We start from the raw sequence: 25,901 nt of genomic DNA, 5'->3' as shown, positions 1-25,901 counted from the left end.
ATCAAGTTAAAATTCACAATTAAGTGCGCTCAGCATTAATTTTTGTGTTTATCTCATTTAAAAATGTGATATTTTCAAAATATGGCCGCCATGACAGTTGCGCATTTGGTGTAAATTTGGTTTAAGTATGGGTTGAGCGCAGTCGATTGTGCAATGTTGTCTTATTTAAAAAAATTATAATTCCTTATGGAAATATAGAATGTGTTAATTTAATGAAGTACAATTATTTGGGTGTTTGTCTACGTGAAAAGCGACCTTAAATTTAAGATGAAATTAGAAAAATTTAGGGTTAGGTTTGATCAGGGCCCGGATTACGTACACTCGATACGCATCGTATCCGCCATGTTTTCCCATAGCGCCTTACGGGAAAACATGGCGGATACGATGCGTATCGAGTGTACGTAATCCCTATGCAGGTTATGTTTTAGTCACTACAGAATATTTGAATGGTACCTACTAGGTCACTTTAATTTTCAGTTATTAACTTGTTTATATTATTTTCGATTAGGTTAGGTTTGATCAGGATATGTTTTAGTCATTTTAAAGCATATTTTAAAGATAATATGTCACTAAAATTCAGTTATTGTCCTTTTCATGATCATTTTTCAGTGCGTAACAAATGATAGGAAAAAGGGTAAGTCCGTGATAATACACATTTATGACATTTATTCTAACATGACATTTTAGTTAAATCTGACAGTTGCCACATCTTATTTTCAATTTGGAATAAAAACAAATCAAATGTGTTTCTTGCATTTATAAAATGGTATTTTCTTTGATTTGTATAGTCTTATAAATTATACAGATTATATTTGTAATATTATTATCTAATTAAAAAAAATTATTTTTTTATTATGGCGCCATCTATCGACAACTAGAATAAATGTTATAAAAATGTCACCGACGAAATGTAATCACCGACGTGCCTTTTTTTCTGTCACATACAATTTAATGCGTTAGAAAGAAATCGAAAAACTGTGACGCACTGAAAGATGATCATGAGAAATACTGTATTAACTTTTTTATATTATTTTCGATGACGCTAGGTTAGGTTTCGTCAGGTTATGTTTTAGTCCCTAAAAAATATTGAGAACTTAGAATTATTTAAAATTAGTATTTCACATTTTTCTATATTATTATTATTGCTTCAAATATAAATTTTTTTATATGTTCACTCCATAAAAAGCGATTCTAGATGTGGCAACAGTGTGAATGTCTATATAAAATTGCATATCTTAATCCGTGCGTTTATAATAAATTTTGATCTGAATTTTATAGTGAAGTATTCTATTTTTTACAGCCGAATCTAGGGGCAATACGTAATCTGTTTCAACAAAATGTTTATTGCAGATACGTGCGTTTATAGTCGGCACATATTTATCCATTCTTATTGCTACAATCCATTTTTTTCTCTTCAGAATATCTTTGAGACACCTGTGTCCTGATGTTCTCGATAAGCACAAATGCATAGCACAACATTGAGGGATTTTATTTTCTCGAGTTTAATTCACACAGCGAAACAAATATGTAATATTTACTTGGAAATATATTGATTTGAAGTGTTGACGTAAGTTGACGTGACCTCCAACTACACGAGCGCCACCTACGTTGAGCTTTCCAGATTAGCTGCCATTACAAACATTACGGCGCGGTAAATGTGAATTACTCCTCCTAGTTTAAAAACGAGGTATAGTTTAAAAACATGGTATAGCTTAACACTGGGTCGCGGACGTTTCCCCAACTGTCATCAATACGACTAACTTCACGCGTAACTTTGATACGAGAATAATAAAAAAAATATGCATTGAAATCCAGATCCCGTAATTCGTTAAGCGTAATAAAGTGAGTACAAAAACATAGATATTTGTTTCTTTGTAATTACAGCTTCAATTTACCGTACACTTCTCGTAGACTCTGCCGATAAGGTAGAGTCGTGTTGGGGAAAAGTCGCGCGCCCCTTAACACTAATCTGTCCCTTTCTTTTAAGGGCACTAGATGGCGCCTGATATTTATATATCAGGCGACATTGATTCAAGCAAAGTCTCATCTCATATTGATAGTCAAGTAAGATCTATCTGAAGAGCTAAAAATAGCGAAACACTTGTCACAGAATGGTGAGTTAGATGAGGTGTGAATATTACTTTTCGTATATTATTTACACATCATTTTCATACTTTGTTTAAAGTGGAAAGTCGCAACTATTTCTACTTGACTGACATAAAATGTACTTGACTGTACCTTTCATCAAGGATCTTGGTGTTACTTTTGATGCAACTCTACAACTTTCTGATCACTTAAATAATGTAGTCAACAAGGCATTTCAGATGCTTGGCTTTATGAGAAGAAGCACACAGGATTTTACTGGGATTACTGCCTTAAAAACGCTTATTGTTCTCTTGTCCGTCCCCATCTTGAGTATGCGTCCTGTGTATGGTCACCTTTTTATGGTGTGCATATTGAGACCTTGTGTCGTGTTGAGCATAAATTCCTTAAACAGATTGCTTTCAAATTAAACATCTTGGAAAACTACAATGATGCAGATTTACTTGCTACATTAAATATGCCACCCATTTCTATGCGTCATAAGAAGAGAGATCTTATTACTTTTTGCAATATTCTGCATGGTAGAGCTGCTGCTTCTTCTTTGCTCAATAAAATTAATATACATGTTCCATCTAGACCTACCAGATCTATAGCTAGTTTCCATTACCCTATACATCGCACTCTATGGATTTAACAACTTCATTACATTACAAGAATTGCTAGACTAGCCAATCAATATGACAACATAGATTTCTTTGCAACCTTTGGCTCATTCTTGCGTCAGGTTTTGTGTACTCTTGGCTCGAGTAATAGATATAGATAACTTTTGTATTGCATTGTACTTATAATAATACAGATTAACTTTTTGTATTGTAACCGTAGATATAGTCCGTATTATGAATTTATAGTTTAACATTAATTGTAATTGGGCTTGCCCGTTGATAAATAAAATAAAATAAAATGTTCTTCGATATTTTATAATGAGGTCTATAGAATCAAAACCTGCTAGAACTGCATTTTAAGCTGCATTTTAAGAAATTTTTCAGGAGACTAAAAAAACATTAAAAATGTAAATTTCCCAAAGAGTATTCGGCATTTCTTATTCAAAGTGGCATCAATAAATGTCAGAAAATGGCGGATTTGAGCCGAAAACTTATGCATGTAGATTAATAGATACTTGAACTGTAAAACTGTGTAAAAAATGGAAAACGAAAAACGTAGGATTTAGCAGGATTTTGATTCTGATGGGCTCAAATAGCATGCGTCATCTAGTGCCCTTAAATAAAAGGGGACAGATTAATGTCAAGCTAGTAGGTTGCTTCTATACAGGGTGTTTTATTGGGAAAGGAAATACTTTAATCGTGAATAGAGATCACCGAGGCGGTTCTAGATGTACTACATTTTTTGCCCTGCCGACTTGTATAACCGAGTTACGGGGTGTTTTATCGATTTTGCTCATTTCTTGTCTAAGCCATAACTTTAGAACCACCCTGTATATTTTTTTGATATTTCGTACACATTTGTCCCATTCTAAACCCAAACGATCGACATACTAATCACTGGAAAAATCCAGGTCCGGATTAACGAAAAATTATAAAGTAATTGTGACCTTAAAACAACACCCTGTATATTGAAATTTTAAAAATCTGTCTGCATATTTGAAAAGAGCACAAAAAACTAAGTTTATTGGTTCGCTTCAATTTTTCGGCCAGACAATTTTTTGACTTTAATTTTGAAAATATATTGATTATTTAAAGCAGGTATTATTAACTTTTAATTATGAATTATTAAAGTTAATGAATAAATACTCATTTTAAAAATAATCAATCATTATTTACTACATTGGAACGACCTAATTACTAATGACAAGAAGAACCCAGGTCCGGATTAACAAAAAAATATAAAGTAATTTTGACCTTGAACCAACACCCTGTATATTGAAATTTTGAAAATTTATCTGCGCATTTTAAAAGAGAAAAAAACTGTGATTAAAGGTTCATTTTAATTTTTTGCGCAGATGATTTAATTACATCAATTTTGAAATTATATTGAAATTTTAAAGAATTCTGAGCTTAAAAATCAGGTATTAACTTTTAATAATTTAATGTTAATGGATCAATACTCATTTTAAAAATACTTAATACTTATTTACTATGCTGGCTTCATGGATTCTCTGGATTTGAAGCTGTATGCACATCATTAAAAATTAGAATTGCGAGAATTGGGATATTTTAATGATTTAGTAAAGAATTAAAAAAAACAGCTATATCTAATAAAAAAAAATTCGTTTAAACAATTCAACAAGTTAACAGAAATTAAAAATATTTGAACTATAGCAGTTGCTCAAAATGTCCGCCTTTTTGTTCGATGCATTTACTTGCCCGTTTTAAAAGATTTCGAAACGATTTTCTAATTACCGTAATTTTTTTAGCCGCTTCTTGTCACCGTGACAGAATTAATCAATATGATTTCAAAATTGCCGTAATTAAATTATTTGCGCAAAAATTTGACATACACCTTTTAACGCAATTGTTTATTCTCTCTTAAAATATGTAAACAAATTTTCAAAATTTCAATATCCAGGGTGTTGTTCAAGGTCACAATTACTTTATATTTTTTTTTGTTAATCCGGACCTAGATTTTTCTTGTGATTAGTAATTGAATGAAACACCCTGTATTCTGTATAATCTAGATGGCACTAGTCTGTGAATAAATGCGTGGTTGTGTATACAGTCAATGTATAACTGCATGGTCGTATCACTGTCATACGAAAAAGATATTTTCTGCCTCGTCTTTCAAGCAAGGACTGTCTAAAGATGTAAAAATAGTAACATGTGCCATAGAATGGAGAATTAAACGAGGTGGGAATATTCCTTTTCGTATGTTATTTACACATTCTTTAAACAAAAATTTAAATGGTATTGAAGAAAATAGGAAATATACTTACAGACATAACTTTGGGCATTTCGGGGGCTTGGTTTTATGCTTACGACCACATGGAACAGATATCTTGGTAGCTCCGCATTTACAAGTCACGATATCAGTTTCACTGCAAGGATAGCAGGGTCCTCGGTGGCAGACTGAACTACATTTGTGGTTGCCACAGTTTAAAGTTTTACCGCAAGGTTTTTCGCAAGGTGGACAGTTTCCGTCGCAGCACTGGAAGTAATATTATGTGAAATAAGTCTGTATGGCGAAAGTTCGTATATTTCAATATTAGAAAATAATGTTCCTTTGCTCGATATGTCACAGCTTTATTGTAAATTAGTAAATGTTATCTGTAGGTAAGTTAATGAGAGATTTTATCTACAGCATAGGGCTTCTTACTGAATTTTAATGAAAGAGCAGAGTTAAACAAAAGTCTGTATATTACCGATAAACCCTGTATGTTCTGTAAACAGTTCTAAAAAGATAATGAAACAATTCTTAATTACACTTACTTTTCTATTACATGGATGTTTGTTACAATCCTTCATCTGTTTGCATTTGACTTCACATAAATATGGTTTGTAGCACTGGACTTCTTTGGTGTGTTGGCCGCACCTGCAGGATTTTTCTACCGTTTCAAGACACTGCAAATCAATAACGTTAATATCGTATCTATCAAAAAAATATATTTATAAAATAAGTTTGCAACGACTAAAACCAACAAAAATATACATCCATAAAAAATAATGGACGTAAGATACCTCAACTCAGCGATGTAAGTTGCGACTATAGCCCAGTATTATGTAAAATAAGAATTATCATAGAATACATCACACCCAAGAGGGCGACATCAATACAAATAAAAATCAGAGTCGGAAGACTAAATACGGAATCCACTGAATAGTTATCCAGAAAAAGAGTATCAGAGAAGATTGCTGGGAATGATATATTAGAAAAGACAACATCCACAAAAACTGGGAAAAACTCAAAAATAACATAATTAACGCAGCAACAGAAGCACCTGTGTAACGGGTAGTTCTTTCAGGACGACAGACTCAGTAAAACACAGGTTGAAAACAAAGCAAATTTATTAACTCTAAATTATAACAATATAACGCAAAATAATAATTTGATATTTTATCCCGTTCCAGCGAAGTCTTCCTCCGGATGGGCGTCTGTAACAGAAGAACCAAAATTAACAGAGGTATTTAAATATATTATATCTATCGGGGCTCGCTCAATACGCTTGCCTCCGTTGAATTACGAGTCGCACATTACCTCACTTCGGTACACCGTGCGTCTCGTCTCGAGTTGGCCTGCCTGAGTTTACGAATCACCTCACGAACGGTGCACGTCGCGATTCAGGTTGGCCGGCCTCGCTCACTTCGCTTGGCTGGTTATGGAGCCCAGAACGGTCGTTCAGGACTGCCGGATCGTCGCTTACGATGCTCTTAAATATCCCTCTGGCGGCGTTGGTTCGGAGAGGTGGAACTTAGTGGGGGCACCTGCGCGATTTGAGAGAATCGCACGGTTCCGAGTGTCGATGTTTGGACGGAGCGTCAGCCTATCATTACACCCCCTCTTCTTCGAAAAAAAAAAAAAAAAGTAACATACCTTTTTTTTTTGGCGTCTATAGTCGTTTGATTCCATCTATCCCTCGTGGTATCTTTATTACAATTTTTCTCCCGTTATTGCATGAAATTCTGTATCTTTTGGTCCCTCCTTCAATTAGTCGCTTTGGGACGACTTCCAATAGGTCAGAGTATTCTGCGGTTTGAGGTTCTCCTGGAGTGGATGCGGCTTGGGCTTCGAGCCCCTTTGGTGTATCTGGGGCCGCCGGGGATTCGAGGACACTCTGCTTCCTTGGCGGGGATGGCGGCGTTCCAAATAGTTCGTGGAATCTCTTTAACATCCGTTCCGCGTCTTTCCCTGGTGTCACGGGCAGACCGGGTCTCTCTGGCGTTCCTAGGGGGGTCCTCTGTTCAGGAATTTCTAGAATATCTTCCATGGTGGATGTGGACGAACTAAATTCTGAATGCTAATATTGCTGCTTATATAGTGATTTCCTTTGGTGGGGATGGGATTTCTGTCGAGACGTCTTCCCCCACCCATGGCTTTAAATCTTTCACATGCGCCGTTATCTGCTTACGGCTGTTGCTGTCGGCAAATTTCAGTTTTACGATTACTGGCGATATCACGGATGTTACTGTGTATGGTCCTGAGTACTTTGGCGCTAACTTGCTGGTGAACGCTGCGCTAGCCGATGATAGATAGTGTTCCTTTTTCATGACACGGTCTCCTGGATGTGGCCGCCAGTTTCTTCGCCTTAAATCGTAATGTTTCTTTTGGTCCTCGAAAGCGTGTTCCATGTGTACTTTTGCCAATTCCCTCAACGCTTCTAACTTGCTTAAGTTTTCTGCGTACCCCTGTATACCCTGGTCATTTGTCACATCTGTTGTATCTAATTCTCTTCCAAAATTGAGAAGCGCTGGTGAAAATCCTGTCGAATCATGTTTTGACGAATTTATGGCATAGCAGAATTCTGGTATGAATTTGTCCCAGTCTTTATGGTTATCCTCCACGTAAGTAGCTATCATTGTTTTCAGTACCTTGTTTGTTCGTTCTACTGGATTGCATTGAGGCGAGTATGGTGGTGTCAGAATGTGATCTATATTGTATGACTTCATGAATGCCCTAAAGCTGCTACTTGTGAACTGCGCGCCGTTGTCCGAGATGATTTTCTTTGGGATTCCGAATTGCATAATTACTTTTGATCGTAGAAAGTCGATGAGGGAGTTCGTAGAAGCTGCTTTTATTGGTTGGGCGACGACCCATTTAGTGAACCGGTCTTGCACGACTATCAGGAAAGCGTTTCCCTTTGTAGATCTTGGGAATGGTCCCACTAAATCGATTGAGACAGTATGCCAAGGCTTTTCTACAGCTGACGGTTGCATTTTCCCGGCTGGTTGCATTTGAGACGGTTTATATTGAAGGCACTTCGTACAGGTTCTAACGTAGTCTGCAATTTGTTTGAACATCTTAGGCCAGTAGTACTTCTGCGCTATCCGGCAAATTGTTTTTGCAATTCCTAAATGGCCTGCTGTGGTTGAGTCGTGATTTTCTTTCAAAATCTCTTTCCTTTTATAACTTGGTACGCATAATTTCCATGGGATGTTAAATTCTGGGTCGGCTAAATTGCGGCTGCTCCAAATGTGTTTATATAGTTTCTCGTTTGATATCTGTAAATCCGGGAAATTACCTGGGTTTTGGAGCACATTCCTATATAAATTATCGTACCAATCGCATGATTCTAGTTCCGATGCTAACAACTCCAGCTCTGGTTCCTCATTAAGGGTTTCTTGTGGTTGCCGTGATAAAGCATCTGCTACCTTGTTCAGAACTCCCTTTCTATATATGACTTCGAAATCGTACTGCTGCAGTTCTAAACTCCATCTGGCTAATCGACCTGACGGGTTTTTGAGATTCTTCAGCCATTTGAGAGATTGGTGATCCGATATAACCTTGAAGTTGTACCCTTCTATGTATGGCTTCATTTGCTTTATCCCGTACACTATGGATAGACATTCTTTTTCCGTTGTGGAATATTTTGTCTCGGCTGGTGTGAGGGTTCGACTAGCGTATGCGATTACCTTATCTTGGCCGTCGTATTTTTGTGTTAGCGCAACTCCAAGTCCGCAGTTTGATGCATCTGTTTGTAGGTAGAATGTTTTTGAGAAATCGGGACACGCTAATACTGGAGCCGTCGTAAGTTTCGCTTTGAGTTCCTTAAACGCGTTTTCCTGCTTATCCGTCCATTTCCATCTTATCTTCTTCTTTAGAAGCATGTTTAGTGGTCCTGCTATTGTCGAATAATTCTCTATGAATCGCCGATACCATGAGGTTATTCCTAAAAAGCGACGGAGCTGACGTGCATTTCTCGGTGGTGCAAGTTCGGTTATAGCGCTGGTCTTCTCCGGGTCAGTTTTTATTCCTTCTGCTCCCACAACGTGTCCTAAATATTTGAGTTCTGGCTGGCAGAATGTACATTTTTCGAAGTTAAGTTGTAACCTGGCTTCTTTTAGTCTTCGGAAGACCTCTTGTAGGTGATATAAATGCTCTTGGAATGTCTTCGATATTACCACGATATCATCCAAGTATGCGAACGCGAATTCTACATCGGGCGGTATTACTTTGTCTAGCAGTCGTTGGAAAGTTGCTCCGGCGGAGTGCAGTCCGAACGGGGTAGTTCTGAATTGGAAATGACCTTTTCCGGGTACGCTAAATGCTGTCACTGGGCGGCTTGTTTCTTCCAGGGGTATTTGAAAATATCCCTGCTTCAAATCGAGAGTTGAGATGAAATTTGCTTCCTTAAGTCTATCCAAAATTTCTGATATCCGCGGTAACGGATACGCGTCCTTTTCTGATAGTTCGTTGACTTTTCTAAAGTCAATGCAAAATCTGTACGAGTTATCTTTTTTTTTAACTAGTACAATCGGTGAACTCCAACCACTTGCAGAGGGTTCGATAGTTCCTTCTTTCAACATTTTATCCACCTCTTGGTTGATGATCTGCAACATTGCGGGATTTTGCCGCCTATACGGCTGTTTGACGGGATCGCACCTTTTCTTCAATTTTATTTCGTGCTTTATTAAGTTGGTGGGACCTGTTAACTTCTCGAATTCCCTAAGCTCTCTTCTTAGGAACCTTTCTATCTCTGTATTTTGGGTGGAGTCTTTTAAAATGTTACATGTTTCCTCTTGATGTTGTTCGTACTGTTTGGATGTATCCCTATCGAACTTAAGTTCGATCGAATGTTCCCTGAGGAATTCCACTCCTAGTATTGCATCTTCCGTTAACCCTGGCATTATTATAAATGTTTGTCTTGTTTGTAAATTATCGATCTCGCAGTCAATTGTTAATTTCTGGTTGAGCTCCATTGAAGATCCGTTTGCTAGTCTAGTTCTTCCGTTATAGCTATGTAGGGAGTGTTTGAATATCTGCGCTATTCTATCTCCGGCGTAATTTTGGGTGGTCCCTGTGTCAATTAATGCTTTGTAGGAACTTTGTCCGATTTTCAGTGATGCGAATAGTCGCATGTCGTTTCCTGCTTGTTGTGTAACGGCTAGAACGAGCGGAGTCGAATCTTGCTCCTCAGACTGGGACGACTCCTTGTTTCTCCAGTCTGTTATTCGTTTCCCTGACGTCTGGAACAGCAGTCACTGCTGTAGACCCCTTCTTTGCCGCATCGCGAACAAAACTTTTTCCATGGGTTTTTACAATTCCTACGGAAGTGACCTGTCATCTTGCACCGGAAGCATGTCCTTTTGGCATCGTATTCTGTAGGGTCTGTACGTCTCCAATTTCCGTGAAAATTTTTATTTTCTCGGGTCCTTTCGTCTTCCAAAGTTTCGTACTCTTGGGCCAATTCTTGCAATCCCGATAAGTCTTCGAAATCCCGGCGGCGAGCGTAGAGCTTATATTCTGGCAGCATATTTTTATATATCCTGTCGAGTTCTTGGTTTCTTGACAAAGATCCCTCTCGTCTGATCAATGTTTGAATATCCGTGATGTATCTATCCACTGGTTCGTTTTTCCTTTGCTTCCTGTTTCTGATTTGCTCCTCTAGCTGTAGCAAATATTCTCTGGGATAAAAAGCTTTCTTAAAATCTTTGACGAAGTCCGTCCATGAATCCCAATTTCTGTTGTTGTTTCGGTACCATGACAATGCGTGGTCTCCTAACAATTCTGGTAATGCTTTTAGCAGATCTTGCTTATCGACCTCGTAGGCTAGGCTTAATTCATCTATCCTTTCTATGAAGTCTACTGCATCCGAATGTTTCTTGTCGAAGTGTGTGTTCCACCTCCGCACTTGATTTAGCAAATCTGATTGCCTCATTTGTTTTGTCATTGTTAAGTCTTGTAATTGGTTTCTGATTAATGAAATTTCTTGGGTCAGTGTTTCTGGTTCGGCTTCCTTGGAAGTATTGCTTTTTGGGATTGTTCCTGTCGCTTCCCCGCGATCCTTATAAAAGGTTCTGAGTCTTAATCTTAACTCGTCGACGGTTCCTTTGGAATCCAACCCGCATCTTTCGGCGTCGCGCTGTAATTCCTCTTTGGAAAGACGATTTATCCATGACGTACCCGTCGTGGCACCTGATACTGAGTCTGTGTCTTTATCTGTCGGCATTTTTGTTATTATCTGGGCGTCGAATAACGACGTTTACTTGCGTATATTTCGACTTTTGCTCGGGCGCCAAATTTGTAACGGGTAGTTCTTTCAGGACGACAGACTCAGTAAAACACAGGTTGAAAACAAAGCAAATTTATTAACTCTAAATTATAACAATATAACGCAAAATAATAATTTGATATTTTATCCCGTTCCAGCGAAGTCTTCCTCCGGATGGGCGTCTGTAACAGAAGAACCAAAATTAACAGAGGTATTTAAATATATTATATCTATCGGGGCTCGCTCAATACGCTTGCCTCCGTTGAATTACGAGTCGCACATTACCTCACTTCGGTACACCGTGCGTCTCGTCTCGAGTTGGCCTGCCTGAGTTTACGAATCACCTCACGAACGGTGCACGTCGCGATTCAGGTTGGCCGGCCTCGCTCACTTCGCTTGGCTGGTTATGGAGCCCAGAACGGTCGTTCAGGACTGCCGGATCGTCGCTTACGATGCTCTTAAATATCCCTCTGGCGGCGTTGGTTCGGAGAGGTGGAACTTAGTGGGGGCACCTGCGCGATTTGAGAGAATCGCACGGTTCCGAGTGTCGATGTTTGGACGGAGCGTCAGCCTATCATTACACCTGGAGACAGGAAAGTAACGAATACACTAACATACAAAAAAGAAAACCCTATGGTTTTAGAGAGGAAATGACGATACAATATGAAGAAAATAGCCTTTTTACAGTACAGCAAACAACACAACAAACACAACAGTGGTACAACCACTATAAACGACGAATCAAAAATGAAACGAGTATTTTAGCCAGACAAATAAAAAGGGAACACTGGGAGAGTTCCTCAAAACAGATGGAACACGACTTCTAAAGAAAGATTACAGGTCAAAGAAAAGAGATGAACGAACTAATAAAAACGAGACACATTCATTAGGAAACATGGGCACTTTTGATTCCTGTTTGCTAAAGGCAACGATAACGAACCATCAACACCAATAGTGATTACAAACGAAGAAATAAACATTGAGGAGGGAGAGGTAAAGAAACTGTAACGTTAAAAACGTCACATATTTGTTATTTTATTTTTAAATAATTATTTTACTTTATTTTCTTTAATATTTCATTAGTAATAATTTTCTTCTATTTGTTTTACCTGTTTTCTTCGTTAAAAACTCGTTGGCGTCTTCTTTTATTATCCTCTATTTATTATATCTCTTTTCATCTAAAATCTAAATCATCAACTGAACATACTGAACGTACCCCGTATATTCTTACTCTGTAAATATCTGTCTTAATACGGAACATGCCTACTACCTTTCTACAGTTCACGCTGTCATTTCAATTCTCAAAATGGTGGTGGTAAACTTATAAAAGGCAATTACAGAGCTGTAGTGAGAGCACGCAAGATAGAATTCTATTTTGCTGACGTCACAAAATCGAATTTCACAACGCGATAATTGACGGTTGCTAGGCAACGTGACGTCACTAAAATAGAATTCTATTTTGCGTGCTCCCACTACTGATAATAGCTATCTATTTCCAGACTTATTATTCTCTTGGGGTGAGTTTTATTGTAAGCTTTTTATAGTCTACTTTTAATTTTTTATAATCATTTGTTTCTATACCTGATCTCGACTCTACACGTGTCTTGATATCTTAATTTTGAATATTTCATTGCATCTATTGATATGCTTTTAGTAATCAGATAATTTAACTATTCTCCTCATCTTAATTCCATTTAATTTATTCTTGTCATCTGCTACTCTTTCTGACGATTATTTCTTAAAAGAATGGCAGACTGGCACACTTCGGTTTTTCTTCTTGATGATTGATATGTGTCTTTATCTTATAGTTTTTGGGAATAAAGATCACAGTCCTCCCTTCGGAAGCTTCAAGCCTATCACCGGTGATGCAACTTTAAGGCGAAGAATGAGACCATGGCATCCAGACTACAGCACCCAACATCTTCAACTGCAGGGACCTAGGGCCACAACATCTGCCCAGGTCTACAAGAAGTCTACAGCAGTACCATTCGACATCAAGAAGTTACCATCGAACCAACACCACAAGCCATGCATAAGTATAATCCAGAATTGTTATTTAATATTTGGCAAGAATTTGAATATATTTGTTAATGCATTTGATAAGTCATATTTTTATTATATCTTTATTGAAGAATAAACATGATTAGTTAAAAATACTGTTTTATTTGCTTCCATTCTGAATGTTCATAGTTCATTTCTAAGATTAGGCGGATCTAGGACAAGACGAACACACACCTTGAGAGACTGAGCTAGGCTTAGGGTGAACGATAGGTATCTTAGTTGGTTGAAATATTGTTTTCGAATAGTATTTCAATTAGCTGGGGTAGTCTATCACCTATTTCGTTTCACTTGCGCCCAACGTGGGAAGTTGGGAAAGGAAAGTTGGCCCAAGGAAATTAAAAAATAAAACATCACTCAGATTAAGAATTTAAAAAGTACTTACCACACCGCACTTTTCTCTATGACATTTCAAATTACAACCGTGAATACCACAATCCAGTACTTTATCGCAAGTATCCGGACAGGTGGGCGTTTCTTGAGTGCAAGGCAATTGGTACGTAGTTTTTCCACAAGGACAGGTTCTAAGTTTTGCCAATGGACACATGTCACAGACGCCTTCATGGCAAATCTCTTCGCATTTATGGTGGCCGCATTCCAGTGGTTTATTACATACCTAAAATGGTTAACTAGGTACTAAAAAAGCTTGTACAAGATATAGTAATGATATTAAAAAATGGTACAACAGGTAACACATGTTGTTTTCTTTGTCAACTTACCTTATCACACTGCCATACAGGACTAGCACACTCACGAAGTTTTTGTTGAGCTTTACATATACATTTCTGTATACTTTTCTTTGGACATGGTTGACACTCTCCAGGGTGACAAGGATTAGGACAGTTGTGTTTGTTGCATTCGAGAGGTTTGTCACAAACGTTATTACAAGACCATTCCTTTTTGCTGCATCTTTGTGTTCTGGGCTGTTGTCGACCGCAATAACAGGAAACATTCACAGTTACTGGGCAGGGTGGACAAGGACCTAGAGTAGAGTAAAGTATTTATTAGCAACAGTATACAAAATATGTACCTTTAAGAAATTAGAAATCAGTCAAAACACAACATGACACAGTACAAACAAAGTACAAGATGCATTAAAATGTCCATAACAAAGCTATCAATTAGCGCAACAGTATTCAAAAAACTCCTCGATACTATATAATATAGTAACACTTAGATAATACACATTTCTTGATTGTTCTTCGGAATACAAAAATATTGCTTGAGAATCTTATATCGAGTGGTAGGTGATTAAACACTTTCTTTCCAGTGTAAATAAATGATTTTTTAATTAATGTAGAAGAAGGAATTGGAAGTAGATTAACATAAGTTAGACAAGTGTTATAAAAGTAATCTGTTCGAATATCCTCTTTATGTTTTTTAAAAATTAAGCACGCTATTTCAAGAATATATATGCAAGGAAGTGTCAAGATATCATGTTTCCGGAACAAAGGTCTGCATGATGCACCAAACTTGACCTTGCATAAATATCTGAGTGCTCTCTTTTGTAGCATAAAGAGTCTGCTGAAATGATGAAGAGAACAGCTACCCCAAAAGGCAATACAGCATCTCAAATTAGATCCAATCAAGGCTACACAAACACTTTTTTCAATATTGAAATCTAAATGGTGTGTAACTGATTTGACAGCAAAGCAACCTGATCATATATGTTTGCTTAAATACACAGTGTGTTTCTCAAATTTAACTTTATTATCAATATTAGACCTAAAAATTTGTTAACAGTGTCAGAACAAATGCCTTCATTGGCCAGAGTAATGTTGTTTAGATCATTCTTAAAAGAAATTAATTTGGTCTTTGATGAATTAAATGTCAAAAATGATTAGCTTTGGACCACTCTAAGATTTTGGACATATAAATACTAATAATCTTGTTCAGTACCTTAAAGTCCTTGTTTTGCCATAAAATTCTAGTGTCATCTGTAAATATAGTAAACCGGCCATTAATGTTGAGGAAAATTATGTCATTAAAATATATATCATTAAAAAGATAGGATCAAAGACAGAGCCTTGAGATACTTCACAACTAATAAAGGTATTACTAGAATAGTGCTCATTGATTGATACAGACTGGCATCTGTCTTCCAAGTATGAACTGAACCACTTTAGAGCACTGTCTCTAAAACCGTCTTTCCCGCTTGTTAAGAAGTATTTTGTGATTGGCACAGTTAAAGGCTTTAGACAGATCACAGAAAAGTACAGCAGCAACATAATCTTTATTTAATAAATTCAAGTATAGTTTTTCCTTGAATCTGAAGATGGCATCATAATATGTACTTTTTAATGACTGGAAACCGAATTGGAAGGCAGAAAGTAAATTGTGTTTTTGAAAGAAAGTCGTCATTTTTTGGATTCTTACCAACATTTCTACAACCTTTGAAAGCGACGGTAACACAGAGATAGGATAATAATTAGCAGGTAAATCATGGCCGCCACCTTATACAGAGATAACCTTAGCAAATTTTAAAGTTAAGTTTTTGAGTATGATTACCTAATAAGTTGAAATACTGAATTTAATTTGATTCAAATTTTTGTTTGCTCTTTAGTGCAACTTATGCTTTGAACAGGTTGAAGTTATACTTTTGTAAAAATAGTATATCCGTAAAAAAATAAATAAATTAACTTACCAGGGTGACAAAGCAATAAGCAATGATGCCCACAATCTGGTTTCAAAGGCTTTCTGCAAATTTGCCCACAAGAATGAGGCGCAATGTAAGGATCATACTTTGGATTCTCAGTTTTGGTACAAAAGCACAAATATTTCATAGGAATATCTCGAGGATCATATTCATGTCTACACTTAGGACAACACCAGCAAAGTTTTTGTTGTTTCACTATAATTTGTTCTTGGGCAGCGTGCTTCAGTTGTGTGACGGTGTCTTTTGACCATCGTTGAACACACATTAGGTGGAAATACCCGTAGCAGTTTACACATGTCCAGATCTATAATAAAATAAATTCTCATAATTTTTTTATTTAAGCCTTTAAGAACTAATAAAAACCAAAATTCAAATTTAACACGTGTCGTCATAACAGTTTCATCGAGGGTACCAATGATGTACGAGTGTCAGCGGTAATCCTGCGTTACTAAATGAACCATTTAAGTATTTGGAACAGTTTGTCAAACCTAGGAACAAGTTTGACAAACTGTACCAGCCAAGTGGCGTTTGTTCAAGATGGGCAACAAACGTGTTAAGCAAAATTTTGTGATAATAAAAAATTACCTGATCTTCCTTTCTGACCCTAGAAATACATATCAAACATGTAGCTGCTCCAGAGAGGAATGTCTCTTGAAGAAAGGTTTGTGTCTTCTCAATGCTCTCTTCTTCTCCATTTCCAGTTCTGTAGTTCTTCAAAATTGAGTCTAAATCAAAATAAAATAAACTTCACTTAATTTTCAAATTAATTTTGCAATAGAGACAAAAATTTATTGTACTTATTATAGACTTGTATACAGATGGAAAACGAGTTGGAGGATAAACAAGTAAAAGATCAGAGAATACCAGGCCTGATTCAGTCCATGTCGTCTACTATTGACAAGCTATTCAATGTAAAACAAACATTAGCTAAAACCTGGGAGCACTATATAAATATCTACCAGATCTTTGTAGATTTTCAACAAGCCTATGATAACATAAACAGAGATGAAATATACTCAACACATTCGCTGCTACTATAGAGGGTGTCCCGAAAAGATTGGTCATAAATTATACCACAGATTCTGTGGTCAAAAATAGGTTAATTGAACCTCACTTACCTATATACAATAATGCACACAAAGAAAGTTACAGCCCTTTGAAGTTACAAAATGAAAATCAATTTTTTTTCATATATCGATAACTTTTAGAGATTTTTTATTGAAAATGGATGTGGCATTCTCATGGCCACAGTATCTTAAAAAAAAATTGTGCACGCCATAAAAATTTTATGAGGGTTTTGTTCACATAAACCCCCCGAACTTTTGTGTATCTTCCAGTTAAATTATTATTGTGACACCATTAGTTAAATACAATGTTTTTAAAACTTGTTTGCCTCTTAGTACTTTTTCGATAAGCCAGTGTTTATCGAGATATTTTGAATAATTGTCGAATCCACCACATATTTGTATATGGTTAAGTACGATTATAGAGACCTGTTAATAATCTGAAAATTTATTTGTAATTTACATTTTCCGGTATATTTTAAAAAAGAAGCCACATCTCCATAAAAGGTGACTTATCAAAAAAAGACTAAGAAGCAAAAAGTTTCAAAAACACTGTGTTTAACTAATGGTACCACAATAGTAGTTTAATTGGAACGTACACAAACATTTAGGGGTTTTAAAGGAACAAAACCCCCATAAAATTGTTATGTAAATCTATTAAAAAGAAGCCGCATATCGATAAAAACTGGCTTATCGAAAAAATACTGAGAGGAAAAAATGTTTTAAAAACGTGTTTAACTGACGGTACTACAATAATGAATTACTTGGAACATACACAAGTTTGGTGGGGGGGGGGGGTTTAAGGGAACAAAACCCCCATAAAATTTTTGTTTTAAGATGTTCCTGCCATAAGAATGATACGTGTCCATTTTCAATAAAAATCTCTAATAAGTTTCGATATATTGAAAAAAATCGATTTTCATTTTGTAAATTCAAAGAGCTGTAACTTTTTTTATGAACACATTTGTACTAAGGTAAGTTAGGTTCAATCGAACTATTTTTGACCCCAGAATGTGTGGTATAAGTTATGACGAATCTTTTCGGGACACCCTGTATATGCATTCACTTTTGTATGGTGAAACTACGAAAAGAACCATATTTAATTCCACAGGTTATGAATGCCAAAGGGCATTGGTGGCACCTGACTCACTTTTGGCATCAGCTGGAAGCGAATGTGTTAATTATGTGAGAATTTGGTATACGAAGGAAATTGGTTAAATTAGTTCAAGCCACCATAACTCACATAGAAGTACTAGTACGAGTTCAAAATCAATTGACATACCTCTTCCAGATAACTAAGGGGCTAAAACAAGGAGATGGGTTGGCTCCGACTCTGTTTAACTTATGTATGGAATAAGTTATAAGAAAAATGTCTGTAAATCCAAAAAATTATTGTTTAGTAAGTCTCAGCAGATTGTGATATACGCAGATGATATTATACTTAATAGGATGAACCACAAGAGACATCACAGAATTTTATGTGGAGCTTGAAGAAAATGCGAAAGAAACAGGGCTAGCCATAAACGTAGATAAAACTTAAGTCCTAATACAAGCAAGGAAACAAAGAAAATTGCAAAATTTGACAATAGATTGATGCAAATATTGAATTAGTAAAACTGCTCACATACCTGGGAATACAGATAACTGAGGACAGAGGTGAGCAGTAGGAAATACAGAAAAGGATATTGCTTACTACTGATAAAGCATACATTATTGAATCAATACACATTTTATTGAATTTGGTTCTATTGTCTGGTCACCTAGTTATGCATATCAAATCCTAAATATTGAAAAGGTTCAAAACAAATTTTTACATTTTGCAGCTTTTAAGATGGGTTTAACAGTTGGAAATTATACTTATGACAATATATTAATGAGATTAAATTTACAAACTCTTGAACGCAGAAGAGTCATGTTGGATATTTGGCGGGTGTATGTGAAAAGGGATATAAGTCGAAAAATGCGAAAAATGAGCTAAGTACATCATACGTTCCAAAAATGGATATTACACTTAGAGGAAAAGAGATATAAGTCATTCTACACATATTTACGCACGATTTGGTATGTGTAAAATAAAATAACTGACTAAAAATGAGATTTTTAAAGTAATACAGGCTTATGTAGACTATATGTGAAATATATGAAAATAAATGAAATATTTTGTGAATAGAGGTATATGTTCACATATGATCAAAAGAGTTTGAATATTTTTCTGATTTACGTCTGATTTACGGTTAAGTCAGACAGTGTAAGGGATATTTTGCCAGATACATCTCACCACGAGGATAACTAACAGAGGGTAATTAACAATAATAAATTACTAGTAATAATTAGATGTGTTTTGTTTGTACCTAGGTTTTAATAAAAAATGTTTGTGAAAAGAGGTACATGTTCTATTTTTTTTAAATATTCAATATATTCCATATTTACTACAAAAAATGTGTTCTTGCGACATAATGAAGTCATACACCGAAGAAAATACACATTTTATTGAAAAATAATAATGTATTGCATTTACGTCACAAAAATCACAAAATCCCGTTTTCCCAAAATTATACTTTTTTGACTTATATCCCTTTTCACATACGCCCGCCATTTGTTATCTTCGCAAAATTATCTCTGGTGTTATTAACGCCGAAGAATTGTTAAGTCCTGTGTGCTTTAATATACCTGCTAGATTGACACGAAATCCACAAATATTCAAGTAACAACGGCATGCTACAAATTATGGTCAATATGCACCAATTAGTAGATTGGCCCTGTATGGAAACAAGTTTAGTCATCAACATATAGATCTGTTTGGTTCTTCAGTTTCCTCTATTAAACAAGAACTCAGGCGTCTTGAATTTTGAATAAAAAAAAATAAATAGATTTAAGAGGGAACAGTAGCGATCAACAGTTAGCAAAAACGCGTTCCAAGATTGCGGCCGTAATTTTGAATATTTTTTCGAGATATTTGGCACACGTATTCGTAATATAATAGTGAATGGCGGTACAGAGCTAAATTTGAAAAATATATTATTATGTGGAAATTACTCTGTAATTAAATACAATATTAAAAAAACGAGCCTGTACCGCCATTAAGAAGAACAAAATAATAAACTTTTTTCAAATAAACTTTTTTATCCGATGCCTAGATTTTATGTCATTTTGGAACTACTAAAATTTTAGTAGTTCCAAAATGACACAAAATGTAGTAATCGGATAAAAAAGTTTATTTGAAGAAATTGTATTTTTTTGTTCTTCTTAATGGCGCTACAGGCTCGTTTTTTTAATATTTTATTTAATTACAGAGTAATTTCCACATACTTATATATTTTTTAAATTCGGCTCTGTACCGCCATTATTTATTATATTACGAATACATGTGCCAAATATCTCGAAAAAATATTCAAAATTACAGCCGCAATCTTGGAACGCGTTTTTGCTACCTCTTGATCGCTACTGTTTGCTCTTAAATGTTATAATTGATTCAGTTGTTTCATCATTTGAAAATAATTTATATTCTTTTTATTTTTATGTTTGTGTTTTATAGTTGTAGTTTTACCTGTATCTAAATTTTATATTTTCATTATTATGACGAAAGCTCTGCTTTATTGTATTTTGTATGTATTGGGTTTATCCTGTTAATAAATAAATAAATAAAAAATAAAACATTTAGTAGAACACTTGGTGGAACTACCCTGGTACATTCGACCAGTACGAAGACCAAGGAAGAGGTGGATAGACGAAGTGGGAACCCATGCTAAAGAGGTATTGAGACTGAAGGAGTAGAAGGAGAACAGCCAAGAAGGAATGCTTGCAGACAGATGCTGGGGGAGGCCAGGGCCAGCTTGGGCTGTAGCACCATAGGAGAAAGAGAGAGAGAAGTACAATTATTGACGAAAGCAAAAACATCATACAATGATTATTTAGTGTTGTATTAAAGAATTTCTTGTTTGCAGTCAATACACTGTGAACAATCTGCAATAACTTGGGTGTATATTTTCTTACCTATTAAAGTAGCAGATTCCAGCTCTTCCTCATCTGACGATGATTCGTATTCCTTAACATGTTTCTTTACGGAGGCTTGTAGTTTAGCCTGAGCTTCTTTAAATTTTACTTCACCGGGTGTAGGCAAATTCTTATTTTTGTTCTTTTTTGGTTGGTTTTGAACATTCTGGTTCCACGGATTTTTTGGCTTTGGTTGGCTGTGCATTTTTGGTTATTTTAATTACGAAAGACATAAAGTTTAATTAGTTTTTAACATATCCACTACATTAATATTAATTTAACAATTCAAAAAATTGTCATGACACTTGAGTGAACATTCCTGTGTCACCTCCACGTCCACGTCAAACAAAACGTCAAAATAAAATTCATATCGGTGAGGAGTTGGCAAGGTTGGCAACCGAATTTTTATAGTATATTAATATAAATTAAATAACTGATAGTTTAGGGTGGTTTAGGTACCCTAAATAACTTATGTAAAGAGATAAAAAAAACATATTTTCCAATCAATAATAAACCAGAAATTTTATTGGTGTATAACGTGTTGCCTACATTTAAATAACTGGCAACATTGTTTTTTCGAACAGGTCTGGATTTGAATCGTTTTTTGTTGAAGTAAGGACGCTTACGTATGGTTATTTTTTATATTCACATTTTCTGTTAGAATAAACTATTTTTTATTAAGAACTATTCTCTTTTGTGTATGGTGTGAGTGAGTTTTTGTACGAAATTCAATCTGTTATTCGAAATGCTGTTACGCTAACGGTTGGTTGTTGGTAAGCTCTTACATTATGATTTTCAAATCGTTTTATGTGGATTTTCAATTAAAATAAAAGATTTTTAGATACAATTTCTTTCTGTTTCAGGTATGGCATGAGTGAATTTTTGAGCGAAATGATGTGTTTTTTCAAATGCTGCTAGATAATATGTTGGTAAGCCATTTCCTTATTGTTTTTTCAAATTGTTCTACAATGGATTGATTATGTTAATACATAGTTTAGAAATTCACATACTGCATATAATATCATACAGTTAGTTCCTTTACTACTTATTCAAATTATATTGTTTCGTATTAAATGTGCTATATAGTTAGATCAGGGCATTTAGCAAAAGATAAATCGATTTTTAAATAGGTACACAACGCTAGCGACTTGGAACTTTCAGGAACAGCATCCTATTCAGGATGATGTCAGGGAAAAAATCTACCATAGACATAGCCTATTTTATTTCAAATCAGGTCCGAAGCACTACACAATTTTCGGGCCCCTAAATATAATTTAATAATAATAATTTTAAATGCATTAATTATTTCATAGAAATATATTTTCACCAGAAATTTGAATTTCTTAAAATAAATAAAAGTTTAATTGTTTAAATATTATCTAATGTTTAAACATGAGTAAAAATTGAATAGGTATATAGTACACATTATTGGTACCTACATCATACATAACAATAAAAAATTTAATGAACTTACATAACTAAAATGTATACAGAAATTACCTACTTACAACTAAAATACCTATAATTATATCTAATAAAACAAATAGGTACTGTCTCTACAGAAAAGAACAAAAAATTGGGTAATGTAAATAGTAAAAAAACAAAAGAGATTATAACTATTAAGAGGAGACAGTAGCGATCAACAGGTAGCAAAAACGCGTTCCAAGATTGCGGCTGTAATTTTGAATATTTTTTCGAGATATTTGGTACACGTATTCGTAATATAATAAAGAATGGCGGTACAGAGTCCAATTTGAAAAATATATTAGTATGTGGAAATTACTCTGTAATTAAATACAATATTAAAAAAACGAGCCTGTACCGCCATTAAGAAGAACAAAAAAAATGTGTGTGTACTTTGTACGCACGTAAGAAGTTATTCTTCTATTATATAATTTTAACGAAGTAAATATACTTAACTGGTTATTTGTAATATTAATTAAACTAACTTTCTTATTGTTATGTTATCTGTTTTGAGATGGACGTTGAGAGGTGACTCAAAGTTTTTTGCAGAAATTGCTTGAAAATGACTCAAATAATAATATTTGAGTTATCCTCCCACTCAAAATGGTCCGGAATATTGCTTAAATAATCAAAATGTCAAAATATGAAGAAAAAATTCGATTTTTTATTGGTTTTTTGATTATAACTTTAAAAGTACTTATTCATTTCTGAGAAAAGTTGTACTAACATAAAAGTTGCGTAATTAAATTTCCTGCAATATAAAATTAGTTAAACATTTAAAAAATAGTCACCCTTGTTGCAAAATAGCAATAATTTCGAAAAAAAAACCATACAAAAGCAAGTATTCGCATTTTACGTTTTTCAACCATTTATGCTACACTTAGGACCTTTATATTTTACCCAGAAAAACTTTATGATATAGTAAAATAACTCTGTAAATTTCAATAAGATCGGTTTAATAGATTTTGCAAAATAAATTTTGCAATCCAGCTTTCACAAAAAAATTCATTTTTTTAAAATGTTGCAGGACTGAAAATAAAGCAGATAGCAAGTTGAATTTTTTTTGCTTATAGAAGTGTACTGTACCTTTGCTATAGAAGTGCAATAAAAATTAAAATGTATCAATCATTATCAAAGGTCATTGGAATGTCCAATCAGAGCAAATTATCCGCTGTCCTGCGCGTAGCACCAATAATTAATGTTTATTTAAAAAAATTCCTGACGCCGTGGTAGTTAATCGATTTTAATTTTGCAAATTGCAAATGAAAGGTACAGTACCTACATAAAATAATAACTACATAACACTTCTATACACAAAAAAAAATTCAGCGATCAACAGGTAGCGAAAACGCGTTCCAAGATTGCGGCTGTAATTTTGAATATTTTTTCGAGATATTTGGCACACGTATCCGTAATACATATAATAAAGAATGGCGGTACAGAGACCAATTCGAAAAATATATTAATATGTGGAAATTACTCTGTAATTAAATACAATATTAAAAAAATAAAAAATTTTATTTCATTAGTAGTTCCAAAATGACACAAAATCTAGGCATCGGATAAAAAAGTTTATTTGAAGAAAGTGTATTTTTTTGTTCTTCTTAATGGCGGTACAGGCTCGTATTGTATTTAATTACAGAGTAATTTCCACATATTAATATATTTTTCAAATTGGGCTCTGTACCGCCATTCTTTATTACTTATATTACAAATACGTGTGCCAAATATCACGAAAAAATATTCAAAATTACAGCCGCAATCTTGGAACGCGTTTTGGCTACTTGTTGATCGCTACTGTATCACCTTAATTAATCATTTCCTGTTCGTAAAATGAAAGAATTTTGAAAATTTATTTTGTATTTGCAATAAAAATTTTATGTTTGGTGATCTTTCCGCTTTCCGGGCTTCATTAAAATGCAGGCCTGAGGCAGATGCCTCACGGGCCTAGTGGTAAAATAGGCCCTGACCATAGAAAAATAGGAGGAAATGTATAGTTGCATTTTAAAGTGCATATATTTATAAAATGCACCCAAAAGTGCATAAACGTGTCAAAATAATTGTATTAAGGGCCAGATTTTGTTACTCGGATGTTTTTGGAGTCGCTGAAGACGAGCACGTCATCATAACCGACCAGCGCAGCACCTGGTGGCGTGCCCAGGTTCACTGCTAAGGCACATCATCTAAAGTTTCGATGGTTTTCAGCACTAAATTGATGCAAACAGATTACTCGGAGGTTTTTGGGGTCGCTGAACAGGAATACGTCATCAGAATCGACCCTCGGTGTACCTGGTACACAAAAATCCTCCAAACTCCAGAAGATAACATGTTTTAGCAGTGACCTTAGGCACTAGGTGATCCGGGGGTCAGTTCTGATGGCGTATTCGTTTTCAGCAACCCCAAAAATCCGTCATGTAATAATTTTGCATAAATAATTTAATGCTGAAACCCCTCGAAACTTCAGAAGATGACGTGACCCTAGACACCAGGTAGTTGCATTGAAATAACAAGTTCCATCTGCCTCAGGTGCCATTTTTAGTTATGCCTGTTTAAAGTTTCTATGGTATGTATTTATTTTACTATTATCGCCACCTGTATGTGTTAACAAATGTAAATTAAAAAAAAAAATGAATATATTTTTATTAACCGTAAAAGGTTATTTCAATAGTTAATACAAAGGAGCTCTGGTTTGAGACATGATTTAAACTTATTTAATAAAGGTTTATCTTCCACATATGCACTTCCCAGGCAACCAAACGACGTTTTTATAACGTAGATAACACGTCATAAAAATGACCAATTTACGTGTTTCTATGACGTAATACCGAAGTTGAAAATCACGTGTACTTGTCTCATCGATTTGACGTCATAATTGTGACGATTTTAAAACGTCAAAAAGATGACGATTTTTATACGTTGGTAAAATCACGTCTTTAATACTTTCACGTCTTTCAGATATTTCAAAATAGGTAGTATTAAAAATAGGTAACATGAAACCTATAAGTCTACGTCCCATGTGTCGAAGATATACTACCATTTGTTTAAGATCGCTTGTGCATTAGAAGCAATCTAACATTGATTCTGCATGATGTACCAGCCCTCGCATTATAAAATTTTCACTATTTATATAAGTATACCTACTTGCTGTGTCAAAACTGAAACAACATATAAAATATAAACTAATAAATAATTTATTAACAAATTATCCAGCATACTGTCCTAATTTAACGCTGTCCATTAAATCAAAAAGAATCATGAACAACTCATTTTGGAATACCTTAAACAGTTAGTAGTACATGAGCGTCATTTTCCTTTGCCATCTCATAGCTAAATCTTGTAGACTGCTGTGAAGCAATCTTAGAAGGCTAAACATTAATTGAATTAAACTCGATAACACATAGTTAGTTCATTAACAGAAAATAAACATAACCTCAAACAGTTGTCAAGAAGAATACTGCATTAAACT

The 25,901-nt window shown here is 34.9% G+C and overlaps 1 protein-coding gene across 1 annotated transcript in view; it reads right to left on the bottom strand.

Moving 5' to 3' along the window:
- Positions 1–21,313, bottom strand: part of LOC114329575 (NF-X1-type zinc finger protein NFXL1) — a 35,428-nt gene extending 14,115 nt beyond the window's left edge. The window contains exons 1-7 of the mRNA XM_050655687.1: positions 20,972–21,313; positions 16,500–16,639; positions 15,903–16,218; positions 13,978–14,240; positions 13,644–13,874; positions 5,484–5,615; positions 4,991–5,202 (exon numbers count right to left, since the gene is read on the bottom strand). Of these exons, the coding sequence (XP_050511644.1) occupies positions 4,991–5,202; positions 5,484–5,615; positions 13,644–13,874; positions 13,978–14,240; positions 15,903–16,218; positions 16,500–16,639; positions 20,972–21,176 (1,499 nt within the window). The 5' untranslated portion in view covers positions 21,177–21,313. The remainder of the gene's footprint in view (positions 1–4,990; positions 5,203–5,483; positions 5,616–13,643; positions 13,875–13,977; positions 14,241–15,902; positions 16,219–16,499; positions 16,640–20,971) is intronic.
- Between the last annotated feature and the right edge of the window lie 4,588 nt (positions 21,314–25,901).

The sequence above is a fragment of the Diabrotica virgifera genome, chromosome 7 (genome assembly GCF_917563875.1).
Source record: "Diabrotica virgifera virgifera chromosome 7, PGI_DIABVI_V3a".
Lineage (NCBI taxonomy): Eukaryota > Metazoa > Arthropoda > Insecta > Coleoptera > Chrysomelidae > Diabrotica > Diabrotica virgifera.
The sequence above is the reverse complement of the archived record's forward strand: the minus strand, read 5'-3'. Positions and strand labels throughout refer to the sequence as shown.